The sequence below is a fragment of the Nyctereutes procyonoides genome, unplaced genomic scaffold (assembly GCF_905146905.1).
Source record: "Nyctereutes procyonoides isolate TBG_1078 unplaced genomic scaffold, NYPRO_anot_genome, whole genome shotgun sequence".
In the NCBI taxonomy this organism is placed as follows: domain Eukaryota; kingdom Metazoa; phylum Chordata; class Mammalia; order Carnivora; family Canidae; genus Nyctereutes; species Nyctereutes procyonoides.
In genome coordinates, this window is record NW_026575037.1 from 22,637,501 (window position 1) to 22,664,156 (window position 26,656).

The following is a 26,656-nucleotide window of genomic DNA, read 5'->3' on the forward strand; positions in this document are numbered from 1 at the left end:
TAATAGGTATTTAATGTCCAGTCTCATTAGAGGGTGCACTACTCAGACCCCCCAAGAATGTCTTGTGTACTCCGAGATGGCTCAGAGACTAGAGGAGATCCAGAAGGATGTGAACAGTATGGTAGAGGCTTGGAAGAGTGTCCTCATAACTAATCCAGGAACCTTGAAAAGTCTATGTATATTTAGCCAAAGAAGAGACGATATAAGGGCATTTGATAACTAAACGAAGACTATTTTGTTATAGTTTGTTCTATGGGTAGAGATGCTGAAATAGATGATGAGTGTCGTGAGAAGCCTAAAAGGCAGTGTTCGCTGGGTACCAATTGTAAGTTCAGCAGACAGTGTGTGACTGTAGTGGGTACTCCGTTAATGTTTACCCTGTGACTGACTTCATGAGTGGAAGAGTCCATGAATAAACAAATGAACAAAAGAACCAGGACAATTGATAAAATGTATAAGGAATTGGATTTTCTCTCAAAATAGGAATGACAATGTGCTCCCATCCTGATACCCTGTAATTATTTCTCTCATAGCAGTTAAGAGCCTCTTCCATATATTTGGGTCAGCTCTTTCAGAGCATAATGTATTTCTGGTTCATCTCTATTTTCCTGGCAGCTAGTACATAGTAAGTACTAAAAAGTGTTAGTTAAGAAAAAAATGACTTTTTTTTTTTTTTCACGAACAACAGCGAAACATTGTTTAAAAATGTACTTATGTACTGAGTGAAAGAAGCTAATCTGAAAAGGCCATAGACTGAATGACTTCAACTATATGACATTCTGGAAAAAGCAAAGCTATGGAGACTGAAAAGATCAGTGGCTACCAGGGATTAATGGAGAGGGAGGGATGAATAGGAGGTACAGAAAGGATTTTTAGGGCCCTGAAAATACACTGTATAATACTATAATGATGGATAGATGTCATTATATGTACATTTGTCCAAAGCTGTAGAATGTGCAGTACCAAGGGGGAACCCTAAGGTATAAACTATGAACTTTGGGTGATAATGATGGTTCAGTGCAAGTTCGTGAGTTGTAACAAAAGTGTCACTATGGTTGGGGGTGGGGAGAGCCATGCATATATGGGGGCAAAGGGCTTTCTCACAATTTTGCTGTGAACCCAGCACTGTTCTAAAAAAAATAAAGCCTTAAGAAAAAAAGTAATGTTGTGGTGGTAAAGTCCCTGCCACTGGAAATGTTCTTTGTAGAAGTTAAATAGCTCTCAGGAAGTTCAGAAGATTTTCGTGCATTAGTTGGCAGATTGGACTCTGTGTGTGTGTGTGTGTGTGTGTGTGTGTACACATTTATTTTAAGTCAGAGATATTTTGAAAAAGAAAAATATCAAAGGAGCAGTAGATTGAGTGGGACGAGTTTAGATTCTATGAACTGAAGGTAATTTTATAGAGTTCCTATCTAAAATTTCAAAATGCTCCTCATCCCCTGACATTTCATGTCCTTCTTCCTTGATTTATTTTTTCTTTTTAGCCTTTCCTGTCACACATACTGTGTATTTTTCGTGTTTACTCTGTTTGTTATTTTTCATCCCTGCCAGATTTTTCTTTTGAGTGTAGGGATTACCATCTGTTTACTTTGCTACTGTATCCCCAGTAAGTAGAACAGTGCCTAGCATGAATAACTCAATAAATATTTGTTGAATGAATAGATGTCTGCAAGCTTACCACAGGTATTACCTACTTATGTGAAAACAATCGATGATTATGTGAATATTGTGTGACTGAAAACTTATTCTGACTTTTTTAATTACAGAAGGCCTTACGACCGGATATGGGCTATAATACGTTGGCCAACTTTCGAATAGAAAAGAAAATCGGTCGCGGGCAATTTAGTGAAGTTTATAGAGCAGCCTGTCTCTTGGATGGAGTACCAGTAGCTTTAAAAAAAGTGCAGGTAAGATGATTTTAATTATGTAAATCAATGTAAAATTATACTATATGAATAATAAATAGAAGGGAGTATGTCTGAATGACTGGGTAATGACAGTCTTAAGGTGAGAATGCTAGAAAGGAATAAAAATTATACTTTAAAAGCTTAAACTGAGTGTAGTACACAGTGGAAATTAATTTTTAATTTTAATATTACTTCTGGGCTTTAAAAATTTAGCTGGTTTTGTTCACCTAGATTCAGTAATAACTGAAATGCTCCTAGAAAAGCTTTTACAACCCTAGATTTTAAGAGGCGGATTTGAGTTCTCACCAGTTGCTCCTGACTGCACGTGTAACTCTCAGCTGCAGCCATAGGCCTCACAATAGGAAAATAGATTTTACAAAATGTATTGTGTAAAGTTAGCGAGTGGCAGTCAGGGTTAAGCTGGGGTATTAAATTAATGTGGAGAACCACACTGGCGATAAATGAAGGAAAAATGAAGTTAACTTTATTTATTGGAAGATTTAAAAAAGAATGAAGAAGATTCATTAAGTTAGAGGATCAATGACCTGTTTGTAATTTCCATCTTGTACTTGTATCATTCTAGAATCAGCTTTGCTCTCCAGTCCTGGCTTCCCCCCCCCCCCCACTCAGATTCATTTATCTTGTTCCAGATCCTCTTCCACAGTCCTCCCCTAACCCTATGTACCAGTGCCACTGAGCTACCCCGCGTGGACTTACCAGAGCCCTCAAAGTTTCGTTTGCTCTAACAAGTCTAGGAAGTCTAATTTCACTTGCCCTCTGGTCTAGAAAGTACTTGTCTTTCTGTCTGAGTCTGTTTAACATCATAAAGTTTTGCTTCCCATTTTTCAGATAAGGTAGTTATTGTTCACGTCTGCCCACAGACTTTCCTATTTTACTCTGCAGCCCTCACATCTTTTCTCTGAAGTGACCTGTGAGATCAGAGTTTTCTCAATTTTCTTTTTGTAACTCCTTAGAGGATCGATGTGCTTGCAAAAGGCCATCACAGAGATGAACAACTTTCACTTACCTTTTTTGAGGAAACAATAAGTGTTTATAAAGGATGTTAATGTGGCATATACGATATGAAAAATAATAGAAATGCCCTCATATCTGCAACCTGGCTTAAGAAAAAAAAATTAGAAAAAATTTTGAGCTGTATCTGGCCACTACCTTCCCTCAGAGGTAACCATGTCTGGCATTCTGTGTTTAACATTCCTTTGCTTTTTGTGATAGTTTTCCCTACATCTGTATATATTTCTAAATGAATTTATTGTTTGCTTTGTATTTTTGGGCTTTTTATCAGTGTTGTCACATGTTGGTGCATGTGGCTGTACATTATCCTTTTCACTTGCTGTATCATATTCAGTTGCTCTTGTTACGTGATACTTGCCATGTGGATTGTTTATAAGTTGTTTACTGTTGGAAGCAGTACTTCTGTGCTAGTCTTAATCTGTTTTTCTTGGTACACACATGTAAGCATTTTGCTTTTGTCTGGGCCTAAGAATGGAAATGATGAGCCACAGGGGATGCACATGATTGGTTCTGCAAGTTAATAGCAAGTTACTTCCCATAGTTGGGCAGGTTGACTTTTTTCACTGGTAGCCTAGAAGAGTAGCAGTCTTCTCTCTTTTAATATGACACTGACAGTTTAATAAAATATAATATGGGGTGCCTGGATGGCTCAGCGGTCGAGCATCTGCCTTGGGTGCAGGGCGTGATCCTGTTCCCAGGATTGAGTCCCACATCCAGTTCCCTTCGAGGAGCCTGCTTCTCCCTCTGCCGGTGTCTCTGCCTCTCTCTCTGTGTGTCTCATGAATAAATAAATAAAAATAAAATCTTAAATAAATATAGAATGCAGATATTAATGTTTATGAAGCAGATGACACTTGGAAGGATTATTCCATTAGAAAAGAACTCTGATCCATTTTTTAAATGTGTTTATTAGGATGCCTGGGTGGCTCAGCGATTGATCGCCTGCCTGCCTTTGGCCCAGGGTGTGATCCCGGGGTCCCGGGATCGAGTCCCACATCGGGCTCCCTGCAGGGAGACTGCTTCTCCCTCTGCCTGTGTCTCTTCCTCTCCCTCTGTGTCTCTCATGAATAAATAAATAAAACCAAAAAAAAAAAAAAGGGATTATTGAATTTCTACTTTGCATCTCTAGGCACTGAGGGAAATAAAAATGAAGCTAGTCATATTACTCCTGCACTCCAGTGGAAAAAGAGTCTTTGTATAATGATTAAATGTTAAGCCCTGTGGCATGGATTCCTGATTTAAATAGGAGTTTACAGAACGGAGATGTCAGTTTGAGCCGTTGGTGGAATCCGGACATAGGCGAGGCTATCAGAGCGAGGCCAGATTCCGGAGAGCACTGAAACCAGGAACAGGAATTTAAAGAATAGGACAGTAAGGAGTCACTATGGATACTCAAGTAGAATAATAATCTTCAAAGTTCATTCTTTTAAAAGTAAAATTACAAACCAAGCACACAGAACAGACTGGAAAGAGGACAGCTGCCTATTTGCCACAGGTAGGGAAGGCCAAAGATGGACTGAGAAATCATCTGGAGGTCTCTGGAGGCTTCTCAGCTTCCTTCTCCACCTTCCCACTGATTCTGAGTGTAGGGGAAGAGGCTGGGCTCCAGTCTGTCCAGTATTTTTCTTCTTTTTGATTGGAAATTTGAAAGGACCTGAGTTAATTTGGGCAATCATATTTCCATTCAATATTAGATGCCCCCTCCAACTGCTCCCGTTTTACACCATGACAAACCTCAGACAGCCATCTCCTGCCATGTGGAGTTAGTTTTTGTCCTTTTGGATTATACAGTTCTTCTCTGCTTTATACGGTATTAATATTGTGGCATCTTCCAGTTTTAAACGTAGCTTCTTTATAAAAGAGAGAAATGATGTTGTAAAGATACTCGTAGCTTATTTAATTAGGGAATGGTGTCTTAAACCTTTATGAGGAGAAATGTATTTGCCTTTCAGATGTGTTATTGATTTCTGCGATGTATTACACTTGTGTGCTCAACAATACATTTTGCGCTTCTTGCTAAAAAAAAAAAAAATATTTGTAGCTTAAAAAGGTGTTTAAGAATATTGTTAACCAGACTGTCTTCCTTTCTGGAGAATCTTAGCTCCTCTTAAAAAAATTCGTAAAGAATGAAATACTGGATTTCCTTAAGGATCTTGTTACTTTGTCTGAAGAGCTGTATTACTGTCCCCAGTTCTTCTGGAATCTTTCCTCAACACTGCTTGAGTTTATAGGGTGAAGTGCTGCTCTTACGATTCATTTGTCTGCTTCCATGTCATTAAGGAGACATGTTAGAATTACCATCCAGATTCCTCAGCTTAGTTTGTTGGGGTTTCTTTCCCCCCTTGGCTTAGTTTCCAAGGCATTTCCTTACTTTGCCCCACAACATCAAGCCTCACTTTTTTCAAGACCTTAACAACAACAACAACAACAACAACAACAACAACAAAAACGCACCAGCGTCCTAAGCTCTGGTGACTTTCGTATAGGTTTGCCTATTACCTGTGTGTGGAAAGACGAGTGTGTGTTCTGAATGCACATCACTTCTTTGAAATCATAAACAGATCCGAGAACCTACAGTATATGGCAAAATGAACCAGTCTTTGGGAAAATGTACCCACATCTCATCATGATTTGTTTGCCAAAATTAAGATGGTGTCTTAACTGATGTGACGTTTTTGAAATTCCATGTGCCGATGTTGCTCCCATCTCTCCCTGTTTCCCCTCTTTGATGTGTCCCTTTGTCCTGCCCATTCACTCATTCCACCTAGTGTTAGTGTATTGATCACCTTGTGTTTGGGGGTCAGCATGGAAAACTCCAGGAATTACTGAGATCGACAAATAATGGGACTCATGGGGATTCCAATAGAAGTGCAACAGAGACACCTCTAAAATCACAAGATAGGCACTGTAATGAGAGTGCCTCCAGGAACATGGGTGAGGAGATTGGGATAAGGCGTCACAGAGGAGGTGAGCTGGGTCTCAGAAGCTCAGCTCTTTGTGTTGGCAGACTGTCAAAGAATTGCTTTGATCTGGTCCACCTAATCTCTATTGATTTGTATGTTATCAGTCTTATGACATGGTACTAGAGTATGAATTTTGGGTCTCATTGTGTCTCAGTTCTTTGATCTTTGTTACCGTAACTTTCTAAGAGGCGGTGAACTATTTTGATCCTTAGTCCTCTTTGCTTACTCTTAAGTTATATGTCCAGATAACACTGGTTTCCCGTGGGACATCCATTGTCAGTGACGTTTTTTTAGAATGGAAAGTACTTTTCTATAGTATTTACAAAGGTAAGGTGATAATGCACTTTGTTCAAATTCACCCTTTTGATACACGGGTGATCTCAAAACAGCTTCCTGAAGGGACAAATATTCTTTGATGTTTATTGCTTTACTTACAGTTGATTAGGATAATAAAACAATCGTCGAGAAGTAACTTTTTAAAGTGTATTGAGTGGAACTTGCTTTTTTTCCACATATGTTGATTTTAGTTTCTAGAATGTAGAAACTAATATGTTTTCATGTATTAGAAATTGGGATTGCATACATTTAAAAATTTGTGAGCAAGGAGAGTGTCTTCCATAGTGTATACAGATGAGAATACGTTCATAATCTCTACAACTCTGTAGTCTCTTTTTCAGTGTTCATTGTGTTACTGAATTCATTCTGCAGCTTTTATCAGCTTCATTATATAATCTCTATAGATTTTGTTTGAACCTCCCAATAGTTATTTGGACAAATGAAAAATAGGAAGCATTTAGTAATTGATGCTGTTTTACTTGTTAAGGAGACACAGGCTTTTGTCTTAAAAAAACCAAAGCTCCTTAATTATATTTATATTTATTGTATGTGCAATTTTATCTTAGGCATATAAGAAATTGAGCACATTTTTAGTTTTATTGAAGTTTTTGAGAATAGGGCATTTTAGTTAACAATATTTTACAGTTACAATGAATTCCCACACAGGGCATAAATAGATTATCAACATTAAAATATTTAAATGAGGGAATGGACATCCATGAAATAATTCAGTCCTTTGTCCTTTTTTGATGTTTCACATTGTTTTTTTCTTTAGCATTTTATGGTGCCTTAGGGTTGTTATTATGCTAACATGTAGGTTTTGGTTGTATGGGTTTTTCTTAAAAATTTTAAGTGGTAAAACGTCTTCTAGTGGCTAAACCCAGTGAATAAATAGAGTTGAAGTAACTTTTTATTTATGCTGTTGAAGATTTTTGATATGCTCAATTATTATTTACTGAGGACCTGCTGTGTGGCAGACATTGTACTCAGCACTGAGATAGAATAATTGAGTTCAAGATTTATATAATTATAAATAATTATAGCAAAGAAGGAAATGACTCATGAGATAGGACAAACAAATTAGGTGGGGGGAAGGAAGGCTTTTTATTTTTATTTACTTATTTTAAAAATATTTTTAAGACATTTATTTAGTCAAGAGAGCGAGTGAACATGAGACAAAGAGAGCATGAACAGGAGGAGGGGCAGAGGGAGAAGCAGGGGAGCCCAATGTGAGACTCAATCCCAAGACCCTGGGATCATGACTGAGGCGAAGGCAGACGCCCAACCACTGAGCCACCCAGGCTCCCAGAAGGAGGGCTTTTTAGATGTTTAGCAAAAACATTTCTGAGGATGTGGAATTTAAAGTCAAGTGGAAGATAAGGAGTCAGCCATCTGAAGAGCAGGAATAGGATTACAGGCATAGAGAAGAGCCTTGGACAATAGGATTGACTTAGAATATATTAAAAACAGATAGTTGTGACCCCCATGAGTGGAGTGAGGAAGGGAAGTAGCATGGGGTTATAGAGCATGGCAGGAAAGAATTTGAGAGTTTTTTTTTTTTGTAGGCCATGAAGAGAGGTCTATATACTATTTATGTGTTCTATGTTTTATAAGGATAATGAAAAGCCATTGGAGGAGCTTAAGCAGGTGATGATAAAATGTGGTATATTTTTTAAAGACTGCACAGACTGCTGCGTAGAATGTGGATTTGCCCTCTCCCATACACAGCAATAACAAGGCCAAACATTATTAATTGAAAAATGTTTAGCTGTTAAATAAATAATATTATTGGCAATATAAACAAAAATTACAAAATAAGATATTTCTAAAACTTTGTAAACATTAGAACTAAAAGAATGTGTAAAAGCAAATAGAGTCATAGGATAGCTTTCACGTGGAGGCAGGTTTTACGAGGTAGTACGTTTGACCTTTTTTCCACAAATAGTTCTATAGTTTTTGTTCTTTAAATGAATATTGCCTTTCCTCTGACATTTGCTCTTTCCTCACAACCCTCTCCAGTATCACATGCTTCTCTTTCTTGACTTGGGGCACAGTGGAATCCTCTTCATTAGGGCTTACTTCCCCTCCCGCTTCAGACCGCATTCTACATTCAACCACCTGTCATTCCTCCACCTTTGAAACCAGTGTCATCCAATTAAATTTTTCTTCTCCATCTTTATCCCTTTTCTGGTAATCTAAAGTACTTTTTCTCTTCTCTTCTCTTTTTTCTTTTCCTTTTTTTTTTTTCTTTTTCATGTTTTTAACACCTAGCTCTCATTTTTCCTCTGCCCACTGCTGGGTGCTGTGTTGACTCTATTGAGACCAGGCCTCATGGTTTCTCACCACGCCTCCACTCCATGGCCCTCAGTCAGCTTTCTTAGTCCATCATCAGGTCGTACCCTACACAGTACTGATTCTGCCTCAAACTCTCAAAATTCCCTAATTAAATTACCACTTCTTTCCCATTTCTTCTTTGCAGTAAAACTTGTTCCTTGAGCTCATCTTGATTACCATGGACGCACTATGCTGTATTCCCCAGACCTCTTATATAAGGTCTGATTTCAGTTGTTAGCTTTGTTGGGCCTTTGTCAGCTCTTGCAGATGCTTCTACTTTAGAATCTCTCCCTGTGTTGCTAATCCCCAGTCATGGTTAATCTGCACTGTGTACTTCTTCATTTCTCTCTTCACATGTAACCATTGTTCCATGTGCCATAGCACAGAAGGGTCCAGGGTATGTCTTGGAGTTCTTGTCGCTGCTGTGGTTTTCTTGGACCACAGTCTCTGACATTTCCCACTTGCATCTGTGTTAACCACAGGATAAGAAGAACCTCAAGTCCGCAGATAGGTGATTATAATATCCATGGTGGAAGTTAAGAACTGCTACCCTGAAGCCTCAGCCTCCACTCGAATACATTCATGATCAGTCGAGAATGCCATCTCCTGTGACCGAAACAGTCTTTGTGTCCATTGTGTTGTCAGATCACAGAGCTGTTCTGATTCTTTTAATCCTACCTGTGCTTGGGTGGGATTTTTCCTTTCTGCCTCCTTGGAGACATTTTCACCAGTTGCCCCATTTCTCCTACATCAGCTTGCCTTCTCTGCCTGTAATAGCATGATCTGACTTTCTCACTGACATCTCTGTACAATCTGTTGCTTCAACATCTGCCTGCAGCATCTTAGAACTTACCCCTTGTGCTTTCTGAGATTCCATACTCTAGATTCTCCTCCCTCTCTGGTGTCCCTCTTCTGTCCCCTTCAGTGGCTTCCCTCTTCCATCCCCTTCAATCACTTCTCTTTTCCTTACTCTTTTTGGATCATTTCTCATGGTTTTAATTTTGGGTCATTCACTTCACCTCTAGCCACATTCTCACTCACAGCCCTGTGTACCTCCATAGGGTGCCTTCTTCATCTGTAGAAGCCCTGACTAAGCTCTGCTGAGCTTGAAGCTCTCATAAAATCTGAACAAAAGTGAATTTTCTTTGATAGTTTTTCTTCTTCTTCTTTTTTTTTTTTCATAAGGAAGCCTTGCTCAACAGGCTTCCTTATGCACTTGAAGTCAGATCACCTCTAGCCTGTTGAATTAAAAGGCATTTCCTTGGAAACAAAAGTGTTTTTAATAGTCAAAGAATAATCAGTGCCACACACTGATACCTAGTTCCATACCATCATTTGCCAGGACTATAAGGAATCCACAAGAAAGAAATTGAGGACTATCTTGTAATTTGCAGTTCAAATGTGTTGCTGTATTAAGAGAGGAAGGTGGACAGAAGCTAAATCGCAGGGCTTGGTGTTCTAAAGGGAGAAAGGTTTCTGGCGTCTGTGTAGAACTCTTCCTGCACTCACCTCGCTTAAGTTGTGCCCCCATCTCCACTCCAGCTCTGTCTCCCCACCCTTCCGAGTGCATCTTTATTTACTCAGGGAAGTGCTAGTGGTAGAGACTTCAGTTATTTAGGATTAACTTGTTCAGTGATTTGTGATTTATATCTAGAGAGGTCACAATCCTTCTGCTACGGATTTTCCACCCTCCCCTCCCCACCATCCTCTATCCCTTCAAATTAAAGAGAGAGGTTCTGTAAGGGAAAGTCTGCCTACCAGTCAGCATGTAGGAGAATCGGAAATTTGCAGGCTAATAGCAAAAATATTCCTTAGACCTCCTCTCCTGTCACTCCAATCACCGTTAGAGGATGGTCCATACAGGCGTCGGGCAGTTGGAATAAAGGGATGGAAGCATTTGGGCACCAGGTCAAGAGAGGCAAGAACACTGGGATGAAGAAGGGCATAATCCAGGGACAACTGAGGTTTGTCACTTAGAATACAGGGACTCAATTTAAGGACAAGTGGCTCAGTTCATTTATTCAGGCTCTGTAAAGCTGGTGAGGCCCAGGAGATAATCTGGGTAAGATTTTCATTATAATAGTTAATAGGTTAAATAGGTTTATTTAAAGTGAGATATACCACGTTTTTCAAACTTTTTAATATACATTTTTAAGTACTTTCATTGCTACGTTTTAAGTGTTTTTCTTCTAACAAATTGACAAATGCCTTTTCAAGGATATTTATGTTAAATTACTAGAAGACCTCATTTTCCTCTTAAAGATACCCTTTTTACTTTGATTGGTCATGAGTAAATTTTGGCAAAATTTAGATGACAAAACAAACTTTTAAAGTGATTCAGAAAGTACCAAGAATTTATTAGCCAACACTTGCCTAAACATTGCTGTTAACTTTGCTCTTACCAAGTATATAGCTTAAAATCCCAAAGAATCTTTAGTAGAGCTCAAAAAGATGCTGTCTGAAGATAAGCTTGTAAATATTCTAAGAAAAATATTTTCACAAAATCCAGATTTTTTTCCCCCCTTATATGTTGTTTTTTCTTGGTCATGAAATCAGACAGTCTTGAATCTATGTCTGGGAATGATTTAATCTAAAGATCCAGCTTTTATTTTTGTCTTGACTTCCTGGCTAAGAGAAAAAGATAAGATACTGCTGAATTCCCAATTAAACGTATTTATAAATGTATTTGGTTCAGAATTTCGTTTTGCCTCAGATGTGCCAGGAACACTTATCTCTCAGTGACTGAGGGGAGACTTTGATATTACTAAGAATTCACTTAAAAATAGAAATTAATTTGTAATATTAAATTATTTAATTGTAAGTTGAATTAGAAATTCACAGTTTCTATGAAGCACACTTCTACCTTAGTATCTTGTGTCTAGTTAGGGTTTCCTAAAGCTCCTGTACTCATCTTTTTCTCATCTCATTCACAAGTGTTTGCTTTTTAAATATTTTTCCTATCATAGAGACATTGATTATTGGGAGATTAAATTTATACATGCCTCCAAGTTTGTAATTTTCTTCATTTTAATAACTAGCACCAGAATTTCCCTTTCTTCTTAAAAAACATTTTCAGGAATTTCTTCAAGGTCAAAGACATTTAAAATTTTGTTCTTCCCTGCATTTCTTTGAATTATCTCAAGTCCATTGTGACTAGTAGGTCCTGAGCATAGCATTAGCATTCATGATTTGGAGGTATTCTGTTTTTTCTCTTGCCATTTTGATTTTTAGGCATAAATATTGTGTGTGTGTATTTCATAACTGTAACTAATGTCAAGCTCAAAATTTTGTCTACATTAATATATAGTATTATTTAACATGTTACATTAGTAACATCAAATTTTCGAGCCTCATTTGGCAGTTTGGGGAATGAATGGCTTTTCTCTATGTAATTGCTAAGTGTAAAGCTTTTTTCTTTACAGTAATAAACTTTTGATTTTACTTATTTCTATAAGAGATCTTGCTGAAGTGAATTATGCTTTCCTGCATATATGAGTCCTGCCCAGCTAATCCCTGCCAGCCATACTCCACTTCCTTGAGGTTCTCACATCACTTTGTACAAGTAGCGCTTATTAGATTGTGTGTTTGTGTTCTGTGTACGCATCTGCAATCTGCATCTGACAGCTTGCATCTGGAGGACTGCATCTGAAGGACTGCAAGCTCGTTTTCTTATTTATATCTATAATAAAATCTGATGACAAATGACATGGTTTTGTGAATAAAAGAAAGCAACAACATTAACAAGTTATTTATGTTAATTGTCTACCTGTAGAATAAAACTATGATGCTCTTGAAAAGGATTATGTTTATATGAAATTTTTTCCTTCAGTAAGTAGCGTTATACTGTTTGTGCTTGCTTTTTTTTTTTCTTAAGGTTTTATTTATTTATTCATGAGAGATACAAAGAGAGAGGCAGAGACACAGGCAGAGAGAGAAGCAGGCTCCCTGTGGGGAGCCTGATGCGGGTCTTGATCCCAGGACTTCAGGATCATGACCTGAGGACGTGAGCCCCTGAGCCGAAGGCAGACACTCAACCACTGAGCCACCCAGGCATCCCTCTCTTTGTGCTTTAATGCTGGTAGTTCATTTTTTTTCTCCTCCTATTAGTATCCATTTATAGCTAATATAATCTCATTTTACCAAAGTTTGATATCTATGAGGGTTCGATGTTTACAAAAAATTTCTTAGTAGATATTCTATGTAATTTTTGTGATGGTGATTTGTCCTTTCTTTTTTCATTTCATTTCATTCCTTACTATTCCACTCCATCTGAAGTCATAGTAGTATGAGTTGACTGTGGTCAGCCTGGTTAGATTTACTGCTAATGGAGAAAAGTGAAGCCACACTCTCTGATACACGTTACTAGCACACACATTTCCTTTTCTGTTGTTTGAATGAAGTGGGAGGAAATCTGATGCCATCTAGTTTATCTCCCTCTCTTTGTAAACCATTAAAGGGAGGTGCACCTGGGTGGCTTAGTCCATTCGGTGTCTTTTAGTTTTGCCTCAGGTCATGATCTCAAGGTCTTGGGATCAAGCCCTGCATCTCAGCTGGGAGTCTGCTTGAGATTCTCTCTCCTCTGCCCTACCCCCTCTCACATATACCCACGTACTCTCTCTCTCAAATAAATCTTTTTTAAAAAAGCCCATTAAATAGGGACTCCTGGATGGCTCAGTAGTTGAGCATCTGCCTTTGGCTCAGGTCATGACCCCAGGGTCCCAGGATCCAACAGGGAGCCTGCTTCTCCCTCTGCTGTCTCTGCCTCTCTCTATGTCTCTCATGAGTAAATAAATAAAATCTTTTTAAATAAAAATAAAACACCCATTAAATAATATAGAATTTTTTTATTTTTTCAGATATCAATTTGCTGTTCTTAGCTATTATACATTAACACTTGAAAAACATAAGCAATACTCAAAATTTTCATTAGAAAATTAAATAAAGTTGAAGGATGCATAGAAATAGAAGTATTTGCTGTGGTGTTAGGTGAAAATGTGTGGTCATTTTGCATATGACTGCTACTTTCATTCTCCAACACACACAAAAATTTATACAAGAAGGGAAGGAGCAAAAGCTAAGATCCTTTAAGAAAGGGAGGTTTGTTTTTTTGTTTTTGCTTAAAATTTTTATTTATGCTTCTTAATTTTTTTTAGGAAGGGGAAGATTAGAAATACGCCTGTGTTTAGATATTAGAATGTTAACAAGTAAAAGTGGTGTATTACAAATTGTAATTGTATCTGCATATTCTATATTTCCTTATGTAATCTTATGCCTTAGTATCTGTTATTTCTGGGTAGCAGGATCTTAAAATTTTTTCAACGTTCAGCTTTAATATTACCCATGTGTTTTAATATTACCACTCTTCACATGGAGATTCCTTCTTTAGATTTCTCATATTACTCTCTGCACATACATATATTTTAGTACTTATTAGCTAGTTGTATATGTGTTAGACTTCACAACAGCCTGAGGCATTGAAGAAAATGCAGACTCTGGAGCCGGAATGATCTGGATTCAAGTTCTTGTTCTGTCACTGATTTTATGACGCTAAACATATTTAATCTCTCTGAACCTGAGTCCTCATTCTAAATTGGAGTCAGTGCTACCTAATTCATAAGAACATGGTGAAGATGATAGCCACATATGTATGTAAAGAGATTACACCTTCTTGTAGATGTTCAGTAACTTCTCAAGTCACAAAGCCTTGGATTGTGCTGCTCCTTTTGAATTACACACCTACTTCTCCTGGAACATACCGGCTGTCTGAATCAGGAAGACTTGGTCAAGTTGATGACTCTAAATGTCATTGAAGTTGTTTTGTTATGTCAGTAGGGTTTTCATCAGCTCATAGTACTAACTTATCCAGATATTTTCTACAATATTTGGTATATTGGTTTTTTAAATTTATTGTTTATTTTCCATTTACTTAGAACATTCAGAGTTCTTGGTTACCAGAGAATCCTAAATATCCCTTTGATTACATTATTTTTATGTTTTTCACATCAGACCGATATTTCTCAACCTTTTTTTTCATTATCACACTCAAGGAGCCTTTTCAGATGGTTTTTCTTAATTACTTCCTCTCCCTTATGAAATTTTAATTCCACAGATAAGACTGTATATGTTTATGTGTTGTATGTACGTCTGTGCTTTATCCTTAAAAAGGGTAAGGCTTTGTCACACCTCTCTCCAAAGAACCATTTTTTATCTCCTTGGAGTGCTATCCCATGCATTTAGATCTTTTAGACATTGATTGTGTAGATAATGATTCAGAGCTTGGGTTAGAGTTGGGTAACTCTGAGAGTGAATCCAGGCAACTCCATTAATTAGCTGTGTGAACTTTTGTCTGTTTCTTAAGCTTTTCCTCATCTGTGAAACGGGAATACTAACATCGTTGTCTTCCTAAGCATTAAATGACAATTAAATGAGGTAGTTAGTGCAATATGTTCAGCACATATTAATTGTCTCATATATATTAGCTATTATTTTATTGTATTATGATCACAACATCCATTCTGTTTCATTTGAACCGAAGACTTGAAATATCTAACAGTTCTCTTTTCTTATTTATTACTCACTGCCTTTGGAAGGAACAGGAGATAAAAGACCTTCAGAGCTCCTAGAAAGCTAATTGGGAAGAAAATTTCTTAGCATGTATATAACTACATGTAAAGTAGTATAATGCATTTATTTACATGGCGTCTTGAACCACAGATTATTGTTTTATTAAATAATTCTGGATTCTCTTTTTAGATATTTGATTTAATGGATGCCAAAGCACGTGCTGATTGTATCAAAGAAATTGATCTCCTTAAGGTAAATAAACACATTGTTGACTATTTTGAACATAGATGAGCATGTTAATTAAAGTGATTTATGAAAATATTACACTTACAAGCAAAAAGATTTTTAAAATTTATGCCACACCGGTTTTCAGTAACATTATATAAATTTGTGTCTCAGTATATGGAAGAATGTGGTTATTTTTTGGATTCATTGTAAAATAATTTAATCTGAACATTAGGTAAGATTAGCTCCCCTCTCCCCCTGCCATTTGAAACTAGGAAATAGAGAAAATGGGCATAAAACATTAAACAAATTTTTTCTTGACTGTCCCAATTAGACATATTATAAAGGCTAAATAACAAATGCATATCAGTATTATCTCAAGATGTAATATATTGAGAATATGAACTGATCCAAATGGGCACAAGCTTTATATAATATTTCTGTATCTTTTTTTCCATCCTTAGAAAGGATGTTGTAAAGAGTATGTCAGAATTAGCTTTTCAGTTTCTCATCCACTCAAAGGATATGTTTGAAATTTCAGTTATCTCTGCATGGCTTTTATTCTAGTAAAATTTCCTTTGAGAAATGCTGTAGCTTACATTATATTTTTAACTGTTAGATAAGACTTGGATGTTTTTTATGCCATACATTTTTGTTTGTGCCTAAAATGAATCCAGTTTATCAAAGAAGATAAGAGTCAGATCAAAATGAACCATGCTTTCCATCTGTTTTGTTAGTTGTAGTTATTTCCTGGGCCATGAAGTAACAGTTTTATAAATATATATATATATATATATATATATATTGTTATTTGAGAAATAAAATATATTGTCATAGAAGATGTGGAGGAAAAACCTGTAAGTAGAAGGAAGAAAATCATATGTATATATACTCTGGGAGAATTCTTGAATAGTTTTCTTTGAGAAACTATTTGTCTTATGTTAACTTGCTTAAAGATTGAACAGAAAGCAAATCATATAAAAGGATTATCAATGTGTATAGACTGATGCATATATTCTATAAGGTGAAATTTTTCTTAGGATCATTTAACAAATCAACCTATAGGTAAACTTAAAACTCTGTATATTTATATTAATTGATGTAAAACCTATAGAGTATAGTAGATGTCCTTTTATTTTGTTTTAAATCACTGGCTGCAGTTACATAAGGATAGAGCCAACTTGAAAATAAGAGTGAAAAGGAATACTTTATTTACCATTGAGTGCCATTAATGACAGTGCCCATTTTGAAAGATATGATTTTTAGCAGTTGATGCTGTATTTCTGCCATTTGTTTATATTTATATATTTATTGGATATAGCACATACTTTAAAAAATTTTAAGTGCATAATTTACTCTATTTCTAATAAAATATTAAAATTAATTGATATCTAATATTATTTTCAATAATTACAATATTTGTTTCAAAATTCACTAAAGAAAATACACTGTCATGTTAAGATTTCTATAACTTAAAAGTACAAAACAGTAACTGAGTTTATTCTTAGGAAACTATAAGTGATTCTTGAGAATTTACAGTAAGAAAACTTTCTGGTACCCGTTTTGTGTGTGTGTGTGTGTGTCTTTTTTCCATCAGCAACTCAACCATCCAAATGTAATTAAATATTATGCATCATTCATTGAAGATAATGAACTTAACATAGTTTTGGAATTAGCTGATGCTGGTGATCTATCCAGAATGATAAAGGTAAGGCATTGTTTGTTTGTTTTTTAAACTAAGTATTTATTTTTTCTGATAGAATTGCTCTTTAAAGATACAGGTATATCTGAAACTTTAAAGACCTCAGTTCAATACTTTAACATGTGGTAAATGTGTAACGAATGATAAATAGTAGTGATTATGAACCTGATTTACCTGGTGATACTGAACTAAGAAGTGTGAACACTCTGAAATCAGCTTGGAAGTAGACCAACAGATTTGTCTTCTGTAAGCTGAAGTTAAAATTTCACAACTTGATTTTTCTGAGCAGACCACCCTTGATCTTGTATCTTTGGACATCAGGCAGAGGGGGACAGAAAGACAATCTAGTGAATCCTAATCTGTTCCTACGAGGGATTCATCAAAGAATAAAGTGGACTTTTCATTCAGACCTTGCACATCAAACCCTAACTCAACCACTTAAAAGTTTAATTGTCTTTTCCAAGAGCATATTCATTGGGTTTAAGTTCAGCTACAAGTTACAGAAATCCCCAAATTTCAGTGTTCTAAAAACTGCTTGTCCTTAGGGAAGTTACTTCTGTGTACCACAGTTTTTCAAAAACAAAATAATGAAAATTCTACAATTCTACTTCATAGAATTGTTGTAAATAATTAATTGACATTTATTCAGACATGAGAACTGTGTCTCACACATGCTAAGGCTATTCAAATGGAAGCTGCTGCTGTATTACTATTGTTATTTCTCTGTTTCATAAGAATCTGGGGCTGTTATGGCAGCTCTGATCTATCAAATTCTCAGAAACCAAGCCTGTTTGCAGCTGATCAAGTCACCTTTCCTAGGCATGTAGGGACACAGAGTACTTGCTGGCTGTACCTTGAGGCATGTTACTGAATACTGCCACACATTTTTAGCTTCATCCCTTTGGCCAGAGTTTAGTCTTATGAACATGCGTAGCTGCAAGGGAGGCTGGCATATATAGCCTTCTTTTGGCTGGTCATATGCTAAACCTTAATTACTAAAGCTAAACTTTACTCAGGAAGACATGTTGAGCAAGACGGAAATTGGTGAAGACAAACCAAATGAGAAAAGCAAGACTATTTTTTCGGAGCTTGCTGTAGCAAGGGAGTCGACCATTGTCATTAATGCTTTGACAGAGATTCACAGGCAGGCAGAGAAATAGAAAATCTTTATAATGGGAAAAATAAACCTTTAGGTATGACCTGTTTAGAGGCTGTTGGCATACAGAAGCTTTACATGAGCTGCTTAAAAGTGGGGCATCTCATCTGCAGGTACAGGGACAAAAATTAGGGAAGCTGTCAGTTATTAATCAAGTCCTGGGCACTTGGACTTGGGGCTGATTGTTATAGAGTTATTATTTAGCTTCCTGCATTGTCACTGGAGACAGCAATCTGGCTTCCTGCACACCTGACATAGCAGGCTGGCGTCCTTGGTTGTTTGTGATGGATTAAAGGTTGGCTTTCTGGTCGGGTTGCTGAAGGCTGTGGTTCAAAGTTCTGTTTTTCTATGATCTGGGCCTTGTCTGTATATCCAGTCTCTCAACAGACAATGGAACACAACTGTAATCTCTGCTACATGGAGTTATTGTAAGGCATTCTTAAAAACAATGTTAGATGCTTTATATATATTACTGTATTTGCTGTTTGTTCAAAAGGATTCTGGGGGTCGATCTGACACTTGGAGAAGATAGTCATCATTACTAGTAAACAGAAGAACTGATATTTGAAATTAGGGTTTATCTGATGCAAAATTTCATGTGTTTGTTTTCCTTTAGTGGCCCTGAAAGATTTTTATATCACAGAACTCCTTTGAAAAATCAGAAGAAAACCCTTGACCTTCTCCCCAGAAAGATGTCGATGCATACACAATTTGCCTTCCATCACAAAGCCTCGACAGATTCTCTGATCCAGGAGCTCACAGGTTCTCTAGCAGTAGCTGGGAACCCTGCTCGCCAGCGTGATGAGTGCAGTGTCAGCCACTTAACTTCTCGTAGGCTTAGTTGCCTCATCCATAAGATGGAGGCAGTTTTGAGATTGCTTTGTAAAATATAAAAATACTACACAACAGAGAGGTAATATATATATATTTTTTTTATCACAGAATGCTGTCGAGCTGACTCTGTTTAAAGTCCCATGGTGAGAGTGACTCACTTCTAATCGGTTATCTGATTTTCTGTTTTAGGGACTTCCCACCACTAGTACAAACTGTCTTTGCAAATTAATGAACAATTAAAAAAAGTGATTTTAATTTTAAAAAGGCTTGCAAACACAAGTGCAAGATTTTTAAAACCGCTATCAAGATGAGACATATAAAAGCAAATGTAGATAGTCTTCGTAAGAGAGACAGCTAATCTACAATTCTTGGCTTAAACTTTAAGCACAAGTTATTTAAATACTTACAGTAGGAAGCAAAGAGGCAAATCTTCATTGAGCTGAAGGTAGATAAAAAATAAACAATTTCAGTTATTGAGTCTTGCCCCTGATTGAGAGATCATTGATTTAGAGTTTTGATTGTCGTCTAAAGGTTTTGCTCTTTTCTGGTCTAGCTTTCTTTCTTTGCTACTGTTTCTCCACACTTTCATATTGCTGTCCCTGGCCCGTTGCCACGGCATGCCGGAGCCCATGGGTTTACCCTGGAAGAGTACTCTTGAGAAAACTAGGGCAAGATCACAGTGCCTTACAGAAGAAGCCCTGTGGTCTGCATCTTTAGCAGATTCAGATCTCTTAAGCCAATAAAGGAGAGCAAAATTTGTCAGCATGTTTTTATATTTATTGTGGTGATGAACTCACCTCCCATATTTAAATGGCTCTGGCCATCAGTTGACGTTTTCTTTTTTTTTTTTCAGTTGACGTTTTCAAGGAATTTTTTAATCACCTGACCCTGCAGATATAGTAAGATCTATTCAGATCTTTGTGTTTGGTAATGAATAGTAACACACTGTTAGAGACTTGATAACTATACTCTTAAAGTATCCTTGGGGCTTCTGGCTAAAATTTGAAGGTATCTATCGTGTGAAAGCTTACTTAGGAGACTTTAAAAAAAATTAAAGATATCAAATGATTGCTTAAAATAAGTTGCATGTTTATAGAACAATTTATTGTACTTCAATAGAACTGAAGTAGTTCTTTAGAGAATTGGTAATATCATTCTTCCTTCCCATCTTGTAGACATTATTGTATAAGCCTTTAATGATCCTATCCTTTGGGGCCCCTGGGGGGAATTTAGTCTCCCTAAATTCAGTTTAGTGTCTGCCTTCAGCTTAGATCACGGTCTCAGGGTCCTGGGATAGAGCCCCTGGGTTGGGTTCCCTGCTCAGCATGGAGTCGGCTTCTCCTTCTCCCTCTGCCTCCTGCTCACATGCACGTGAGCACGTGCTCTCTCAAATAAATAATAAAGAAATAATCTTTTAAAAAAATGATCCTATCCTTTATTGTAGGTACATTCATCTTCCTCACCAAGATATAAGAGAGTCTGGGTCCGATTTCCCAGATCCTCTCGGAGGTTGAAAGTTACATTGCCAAACCTGTAGATCTTAGAATAGTCTCAGCATAATGGCCATAACAGAAATTTTGACTAAGAAGTTTCACATGAGTAGAGTACTTTCATATCTGGTTACATTTATGTATGTCTTTTATGATAAAGAAGGACAATGAGGAGAGAGGGGTGTTGCTATTTTAAGTAGGATGATGAAAGAAGACCGTCCTGACCTAAGTCCAACACCCCCCACCTCCACCTGCCATTTCCTTCATACTGTTCTGGTTGTTTTTCTCTCACAGACACTCACTCCTGACCCTGTTTCCAACCCCCCAAGAAATGGCTCTTGAATGACCTCGGACATTAAGTCCAGCGGACTTCATCCAGTGCTCCTTCTACCTAATGTCTCAGCTGCTTCTCTTACCCTCCTTCTTGGAATTCTCCTCCTCTGGCTCATTGAGTCCCACAGTGCCGTGGTTTCCTTCCTGCCTCTTTGGATGCTCTGATTCTTCTTAACTGGATCATTCTCTCCTCTTGGTCCTTCATGATAGAGTTTCAAAAGTTTCAGTCCTGGCTTTGAAAAAACCTTTCCTTCTTCCTTTATACTCGCTTCATAGTTGATGTCCTTCCTGCCCATGGATTCAGTTCCTTTCTGTGTGCTTGTTTTCTAACTTTTTATCTTCCATCTAGAGCAGTCTTTTAATTTTGAATTCATGTTAGCTCAACACCTCTGTAAAGAAATTCATGATCTTCCCCACAGACTGCCCTCCTCCCACGTTTCCTAACTCGAAGTTTGGCACCAGTCTGCCCAGTCATGCACGCCGGAGCCCAGGACTCTTCTTTGACACCTCTGTCTCCTTTACCTCCCACTTCTGGTCTATCATCAAGTTCAGTTTATTTTTCTCTTAAATGATTTCCATATATTCCACTCCAGCTCTGTTTCCATTTCTCTCCCTGAAGTATCACCATCTCCTACCTGGAGAGCAGGAGCTTTTAAACTAATCTTCCAGTACCCAGCACCCATTTTTCAAATCTGTTTCTCCATCAGGTTTTAAGTGAGGTGAGGAAGGAGTGGGGGGAAAAAAGAACAGAAAATCCTCTTCTTAAAATCCTGCTTGGGTTTCCTAATTGACGTTAAAGATGTTTGTCAAGATCTACTAAAACTGTGTGATCCAGAATCTTAGACGGAAGAATCTGAGTTTCTTTTGTGACCTCACATATCTCTAGTGCTTAGGACAGAGCTCTGCACAGAGTAGGTGCTCAGTAAACACCTGCTGTAGAAGGTGCAGACACCTTCTGTTTCTGGGGCGGTGCCTGGCTCATAGTAGTAACTCAATAAATTTGTGGTCATCGAGTTCATAAAAGGTGATTATCTCCTTCCTCCCTCCCTCGCTCCCTTCCAAGTTGATTCTTTTTACCTCTGTTGCCCTTCTCTGTTCCGGGGGCCCCTGGGTGAATATGGGTGGTGGTTTCATGCTTTTTCGCTCTGGTCTCATGGGGAGTTGCTAAGATAATTTACCAGTATACTGACATGAGAGAAGATGGTGTTCTGAGCTGATGCAGGAAGGGTAATTTTTTTCCCTAAGAAACTCAAAAATTCTTTCCTAGACACTCCTATTTGTGCTATAAGCTGTTCTGTATAAAAGAGGCAACATTGGGATCCCTGGGTGGCGCAGCGGTTTGGCGCCTGCCTTTGGCCCAGGGCGTGATCCTGGAAACCCGGGATCGAATCCCATGTCGGGCTTCCGGTGCATGGAGCCTGCTTCTCCCTCTGGCTATGTCTCTGCCTCTCTCTCTCTCTCTGTGACTATCATAAATAAAAAAAAAAAAAAAAAAAGAGGCAACATTAGGGGAAAAGTCATAGGAACTTCTTTTGTGAAGAAACATGACAGTGACTTAATGCTTCATAAAGGACAGTAGTAGATACTTGAATAGTAAGAAAATGATGCATTTCTTTATGGTGGGTAATATTGTAAATCATAGTGCATCACAACAATATATTTCACTGTCTTAAGTCTTCAGCTTAATTGGGGTAGAGAGGAAATATAGCTCCTGGTCTGTATTCCAGAAATGAACCTCTGGATAGCATTGCATCAAAGATTTTTTACAAGTAAATAATTAATTGGTTTAGAGCAAGCTGACAAATATAATTAAGCAATTTATAGTTGAAATATTCAGTATTTCTCTAATTAGTGACAAAGGAATACCTGAGGCTGTGGTCAGATGAAATACTTCCCAGATGAGTTTTAGGATAAAAGGAAATCTAGAATTTTTCATCATATATTTCTTTATCATCAGTAATCAGAATTTTAAAGGAAAACAGACTCCTAAAAAACATTTCAGTTTATCAAGTTGTGATTTATATACTACGTATTTTCTTTATCATACCCTAAATTGAACCAGTAGATGCTCCATTTTGCAGTAAGCCTTTTTAATACTGCTTATTTCACTCTTTGAACATCAAGAAACATATTTGGTGATGGAGAGAGCTTAGTGTAGAAAAGATGAGAGACTAAACTCAGAAAGAGATAAATAAAAACTTTGGCTTTTTTTAGCTTGTCAATAGAAATATTGCTAAAATGTGCTTCAAATTTTCATAGCCCATTTTTCCAACATATAATTTCTTAGATTTCTAATTACCTCTTAGTTTGAGGCAGAAGAAAAATGTACATATCTTTAACATTATATTTGTAAAGACCTCTATTTTGGTAAAATGCAAATAAAACACAGTATAACCCAATGTAATAAATCTCTTAGGGGTAACTCAGAAGTTTGTTATCTGCCAAAAGATTTTCATATGCACTGACTAAGAAGTCAATCAACATTATACTTGGAATTTTTTTTGAGTGAAATACGGATTACTGATTTAAATGAGTATCTATCCAATCCCTCCTCTGCCCACCCTCTGTCTCTGGAGGCCATAAATCTGCTGTGTGTGTGTGTGTGTGTGTGTGTGTGTGAAATTCTACATCTAAGTGAAATCATACAGCATTTTCCTTTCTCTAACTTATTTAGTGCAGTGCACTCAAGGTTCATGCCTGTTGTTGCAAATAGTTTTTCTTGTTTTCTTTTATGGCTGAATAATGTTCTTTCATATATATATCTGAAAAAAATAAAAAAGCTGTCACAGCTTCTTTTTTCCCATTCATTGGCAGTGGTCATTTGTGTGGTTTCCGTGTCTTGGGTGTTGTAAATAATGTTGCTATGAACATAGGGATGCCAGATATCTTTTTTGTTAGTGTTTTCATTCCTGTAGACCTATTCCTAGAAGTGGAATTGCTGGATCATATGCTAGTTCCATTTTTAACTTTTTAGGGATCCTCCATACTGTTTTCCATAGTGGTTGTGCCAATTTACAAGTCTACCAAAACTGTACAAGAGTTCCATGTCAGCATTTGTTATCTTTTGTTTTTTGATGATGGCCATTCTGACAGGCAGGAGGCAGGCTCTCATTGTGATTTTGATTTGCAGTTCTCTAATGACTAGTGTTTTTGAGCATCATTTCATGTACCTGTTGGCTATTCATATATCTTCTTTGGAAAATGTCTATTTAGGTCTTTGTCTATTTTTTAATTACATGATTATTATTACTATTTGCTATTGAGATGTATTAGTTCTTTATATATATGGTTTGCACATCTTTTCCCCGTTCTGTAGTTTGCCTTTTTGCTTTGTTCATCCTTTCTTTGAAGCTTCGTAGTTTAATATGGTGACACTTGTTTATTTTGTGGTTGCTGCTACTTACGGTTTAGGTGTCCTTTCTGAAAAATTGCTGCGAAGACCCATGTCAGTGAGCTTTTTTCCTGTTTTCCTCTAGGAGTTTCATGGTTTCAGGTATTAGACGAACTCTTTAATTCATTTCAAGATAACTTTGGTGAGTGCTGTAAGATAGAGGTCTAGTTTCATTCTTTTACAGGTGAATATCCAGTTTTCTCAGCACCATTTGTTGAGGAGACTATCTTTTCTCCATCAAGTATTCTTAGCTGAGTGTCAAATATTAGTTGACTGTACATGTTTTGGTTTATTTCTGGGCTGTCAATTCTGTTTCATTGGTCTGTTTGTTTTCAAGACAGTACCATACTGTTTTGATTATTATAGCTTTATAGTATAGCATGAAATCAAGAAGTGTGATGCCTGCCACTTTTTCTTTCTTCAGATTGCTTTGGCTTTGGCTATTTGGGGTCTCTTGTGGTTCTAAATTTACGAATTGTTTTTTCCTACTTCTATGAAAAAAAAAATGCCATTAGAATCCTGATAGGGATTGCATTGACTCTGTACGTGGCTTTTGGTAGTATTGACATTTTAACAACTTAAAATTCTTCCACATCTGAACACAGGATACTTTTCGATTTATTTTAGTGCCACCTTTGATTTCTTTCATCGGTGTCTTACAGTTTTTAGAGTAGAAAACTCCTTTGTTAAATTTATTCCTAAGTATTTTATTGGTTTTAATGGTATAGGATTTATTTATTTGTTTGTTTATTTGAGACATAGAGGGTATAGGATCATTTTATTTTGTTTTCAGGTAGCTTATTGTTAGTATATAGAAACATTACTGATTTTTTTATAATAAATTTATTTTTTATTGGTGTTCAATTTACCAACATACAGAATAACACCCAGTACTCATCCCGTCAAGTGCCCCCCTCAGTGCCCGTCACCCATTCATCCCCACCCCACTGATTTTAATGCATTTTGTTTACTGAATTCATTGATTACAACTAACAGTTTCTTGACTGAATCTTTAAGATTTTCTATATATTTAAAATCATGTCATCTGCAAATAAAGACAGTTTTACTTCTTCCTTTCCAGTTCTGATATTTTTAATTTCTTTCTCTTGTCTGATTGCTGTGGCAAGGACTTCTACAATGTTGAATAGGAGTGGTGAGAGTGGGCATCTCTGTCTTGTTCCTGATGTAGCATATCTTTTCTTAATATATTTATATATATGCTGTCTTCCTGGGTATGCAACTTGTATTTTCTGCATTGTTACCACTGGTATGGCATTCCCTTTAAATTTAGTAGAAGCCTTAAGATTCTTTTCCTGCATGCACATGTAAAGTTAATTTTATATATTGATTTATACTGGTTTAGAAAGTCACTTTGTATTATTCTTTTATTGCTAATTATCACAAATTTAGCAACTTAAAACAACACAAATTTATTATCTCACAGTTTCTATGGGTCAGTAGTTCACATACCAGTTAGTGGGTTTTCTGCTTGAGGTCTTTGAAGATGGAAATCAAGGTGCCAGCTGGAGCTGTGATTTCATCTGGGGATAAGAGTTTCCTCCCACTTCGCTGGTTGGTAGAAGAATTCAGTTCCTTGCAGTTACATGGCTAAAGTCCCTACTGTCTTTGTGGTTATCAGCTGGGGGCCATCCTTCCTTCTTGAGGTCTCTTGTTCGTGGCCACAAGGCCCTCTCCATAGCCTAGCAGTTTGTTCCCTTGAGGCTAGCAGTGGAGTGTCTCTGGCTTTGAATCTCTAACTTTTTTGAAGGCTTACTGGGTTAGGCAAGGCCTACCCAGGATAATATTTTTGTTTAACTCAAAAGCAGCTGTGTTTGGCGCCTTAATTACATCAGCAGAATCCTTCCTGCAGTATAAGACCACATGATAGAGGAATGATGATTCATCATATTTGCAATGCAACTTACACACAAGGGGAGGGGAATTATATACCAGAACTTGGGAGTTTTGAAGGGTGAAGTTTGTCTTAGAATTCTGCATACCACAAGCTTTGATAAATTAGCTAAAATATTAACAATGTTTTAGAGATAATTATTATCTCCAAATATTAGAACGTACAAATCTCGTTCACCTTCTTGGTGTAGTTGTTTTTTTTTTTTTACAATTTCAGACACGTTTTTATTTGTACTTATCCAAATTTAGAGGCTGGGCTGGAAATAGAATCACTTTGAAATGTCTCTTATACTTTTGACCTTTGAATCCTTTAAGCAATAAAATCTTCCTAGTAGTATCATCTATCTTGGATAACTCTGATTTATAGTTTACCAGGACACCTATCATTTCCATTTCAGCATCTGGCATAAAACATATAGTCCAAGCCAGACAACTATGAGAATTGCCAGTGATTCCAAATGTGGCCTGTTTCTCTCGG

At 37.0% G+C, this 26,656-nt stretch overlaps 1 protein-coding gene across 4 annotated transcripts in view; it reads left to right on the top strand.

Moving 5' to 3' along the window:
• Window positions 1-26,656, top strand: part of NEK7 (NIMA related kinase 7) — a 157,918-nt gene that overhangs the window by 84,908 nt on the left and 46,354 nt on the right. For all 4 annotated transcript variants that reach the window (XM_055319173.1, XM_055319176.1, XM_055319174.1 and 1 more), the window contains exons 3-5: window positions 1,767-1,907; window positions 15,326-15,388; window positions 16,959-17,069. In XM_055319173.1, the coding sequence (XP_055175148.1) occupies window positions 1,767-1,907; window positions 15,326-15,388; window positions 16,959-17,069 (315 nt within the window). The remainder of the gene's footprint in view (window positions 1-1,766; window positions 1,908-15,325; window positions 15,389-16,958; window positions 17,070-26,656) is intronic.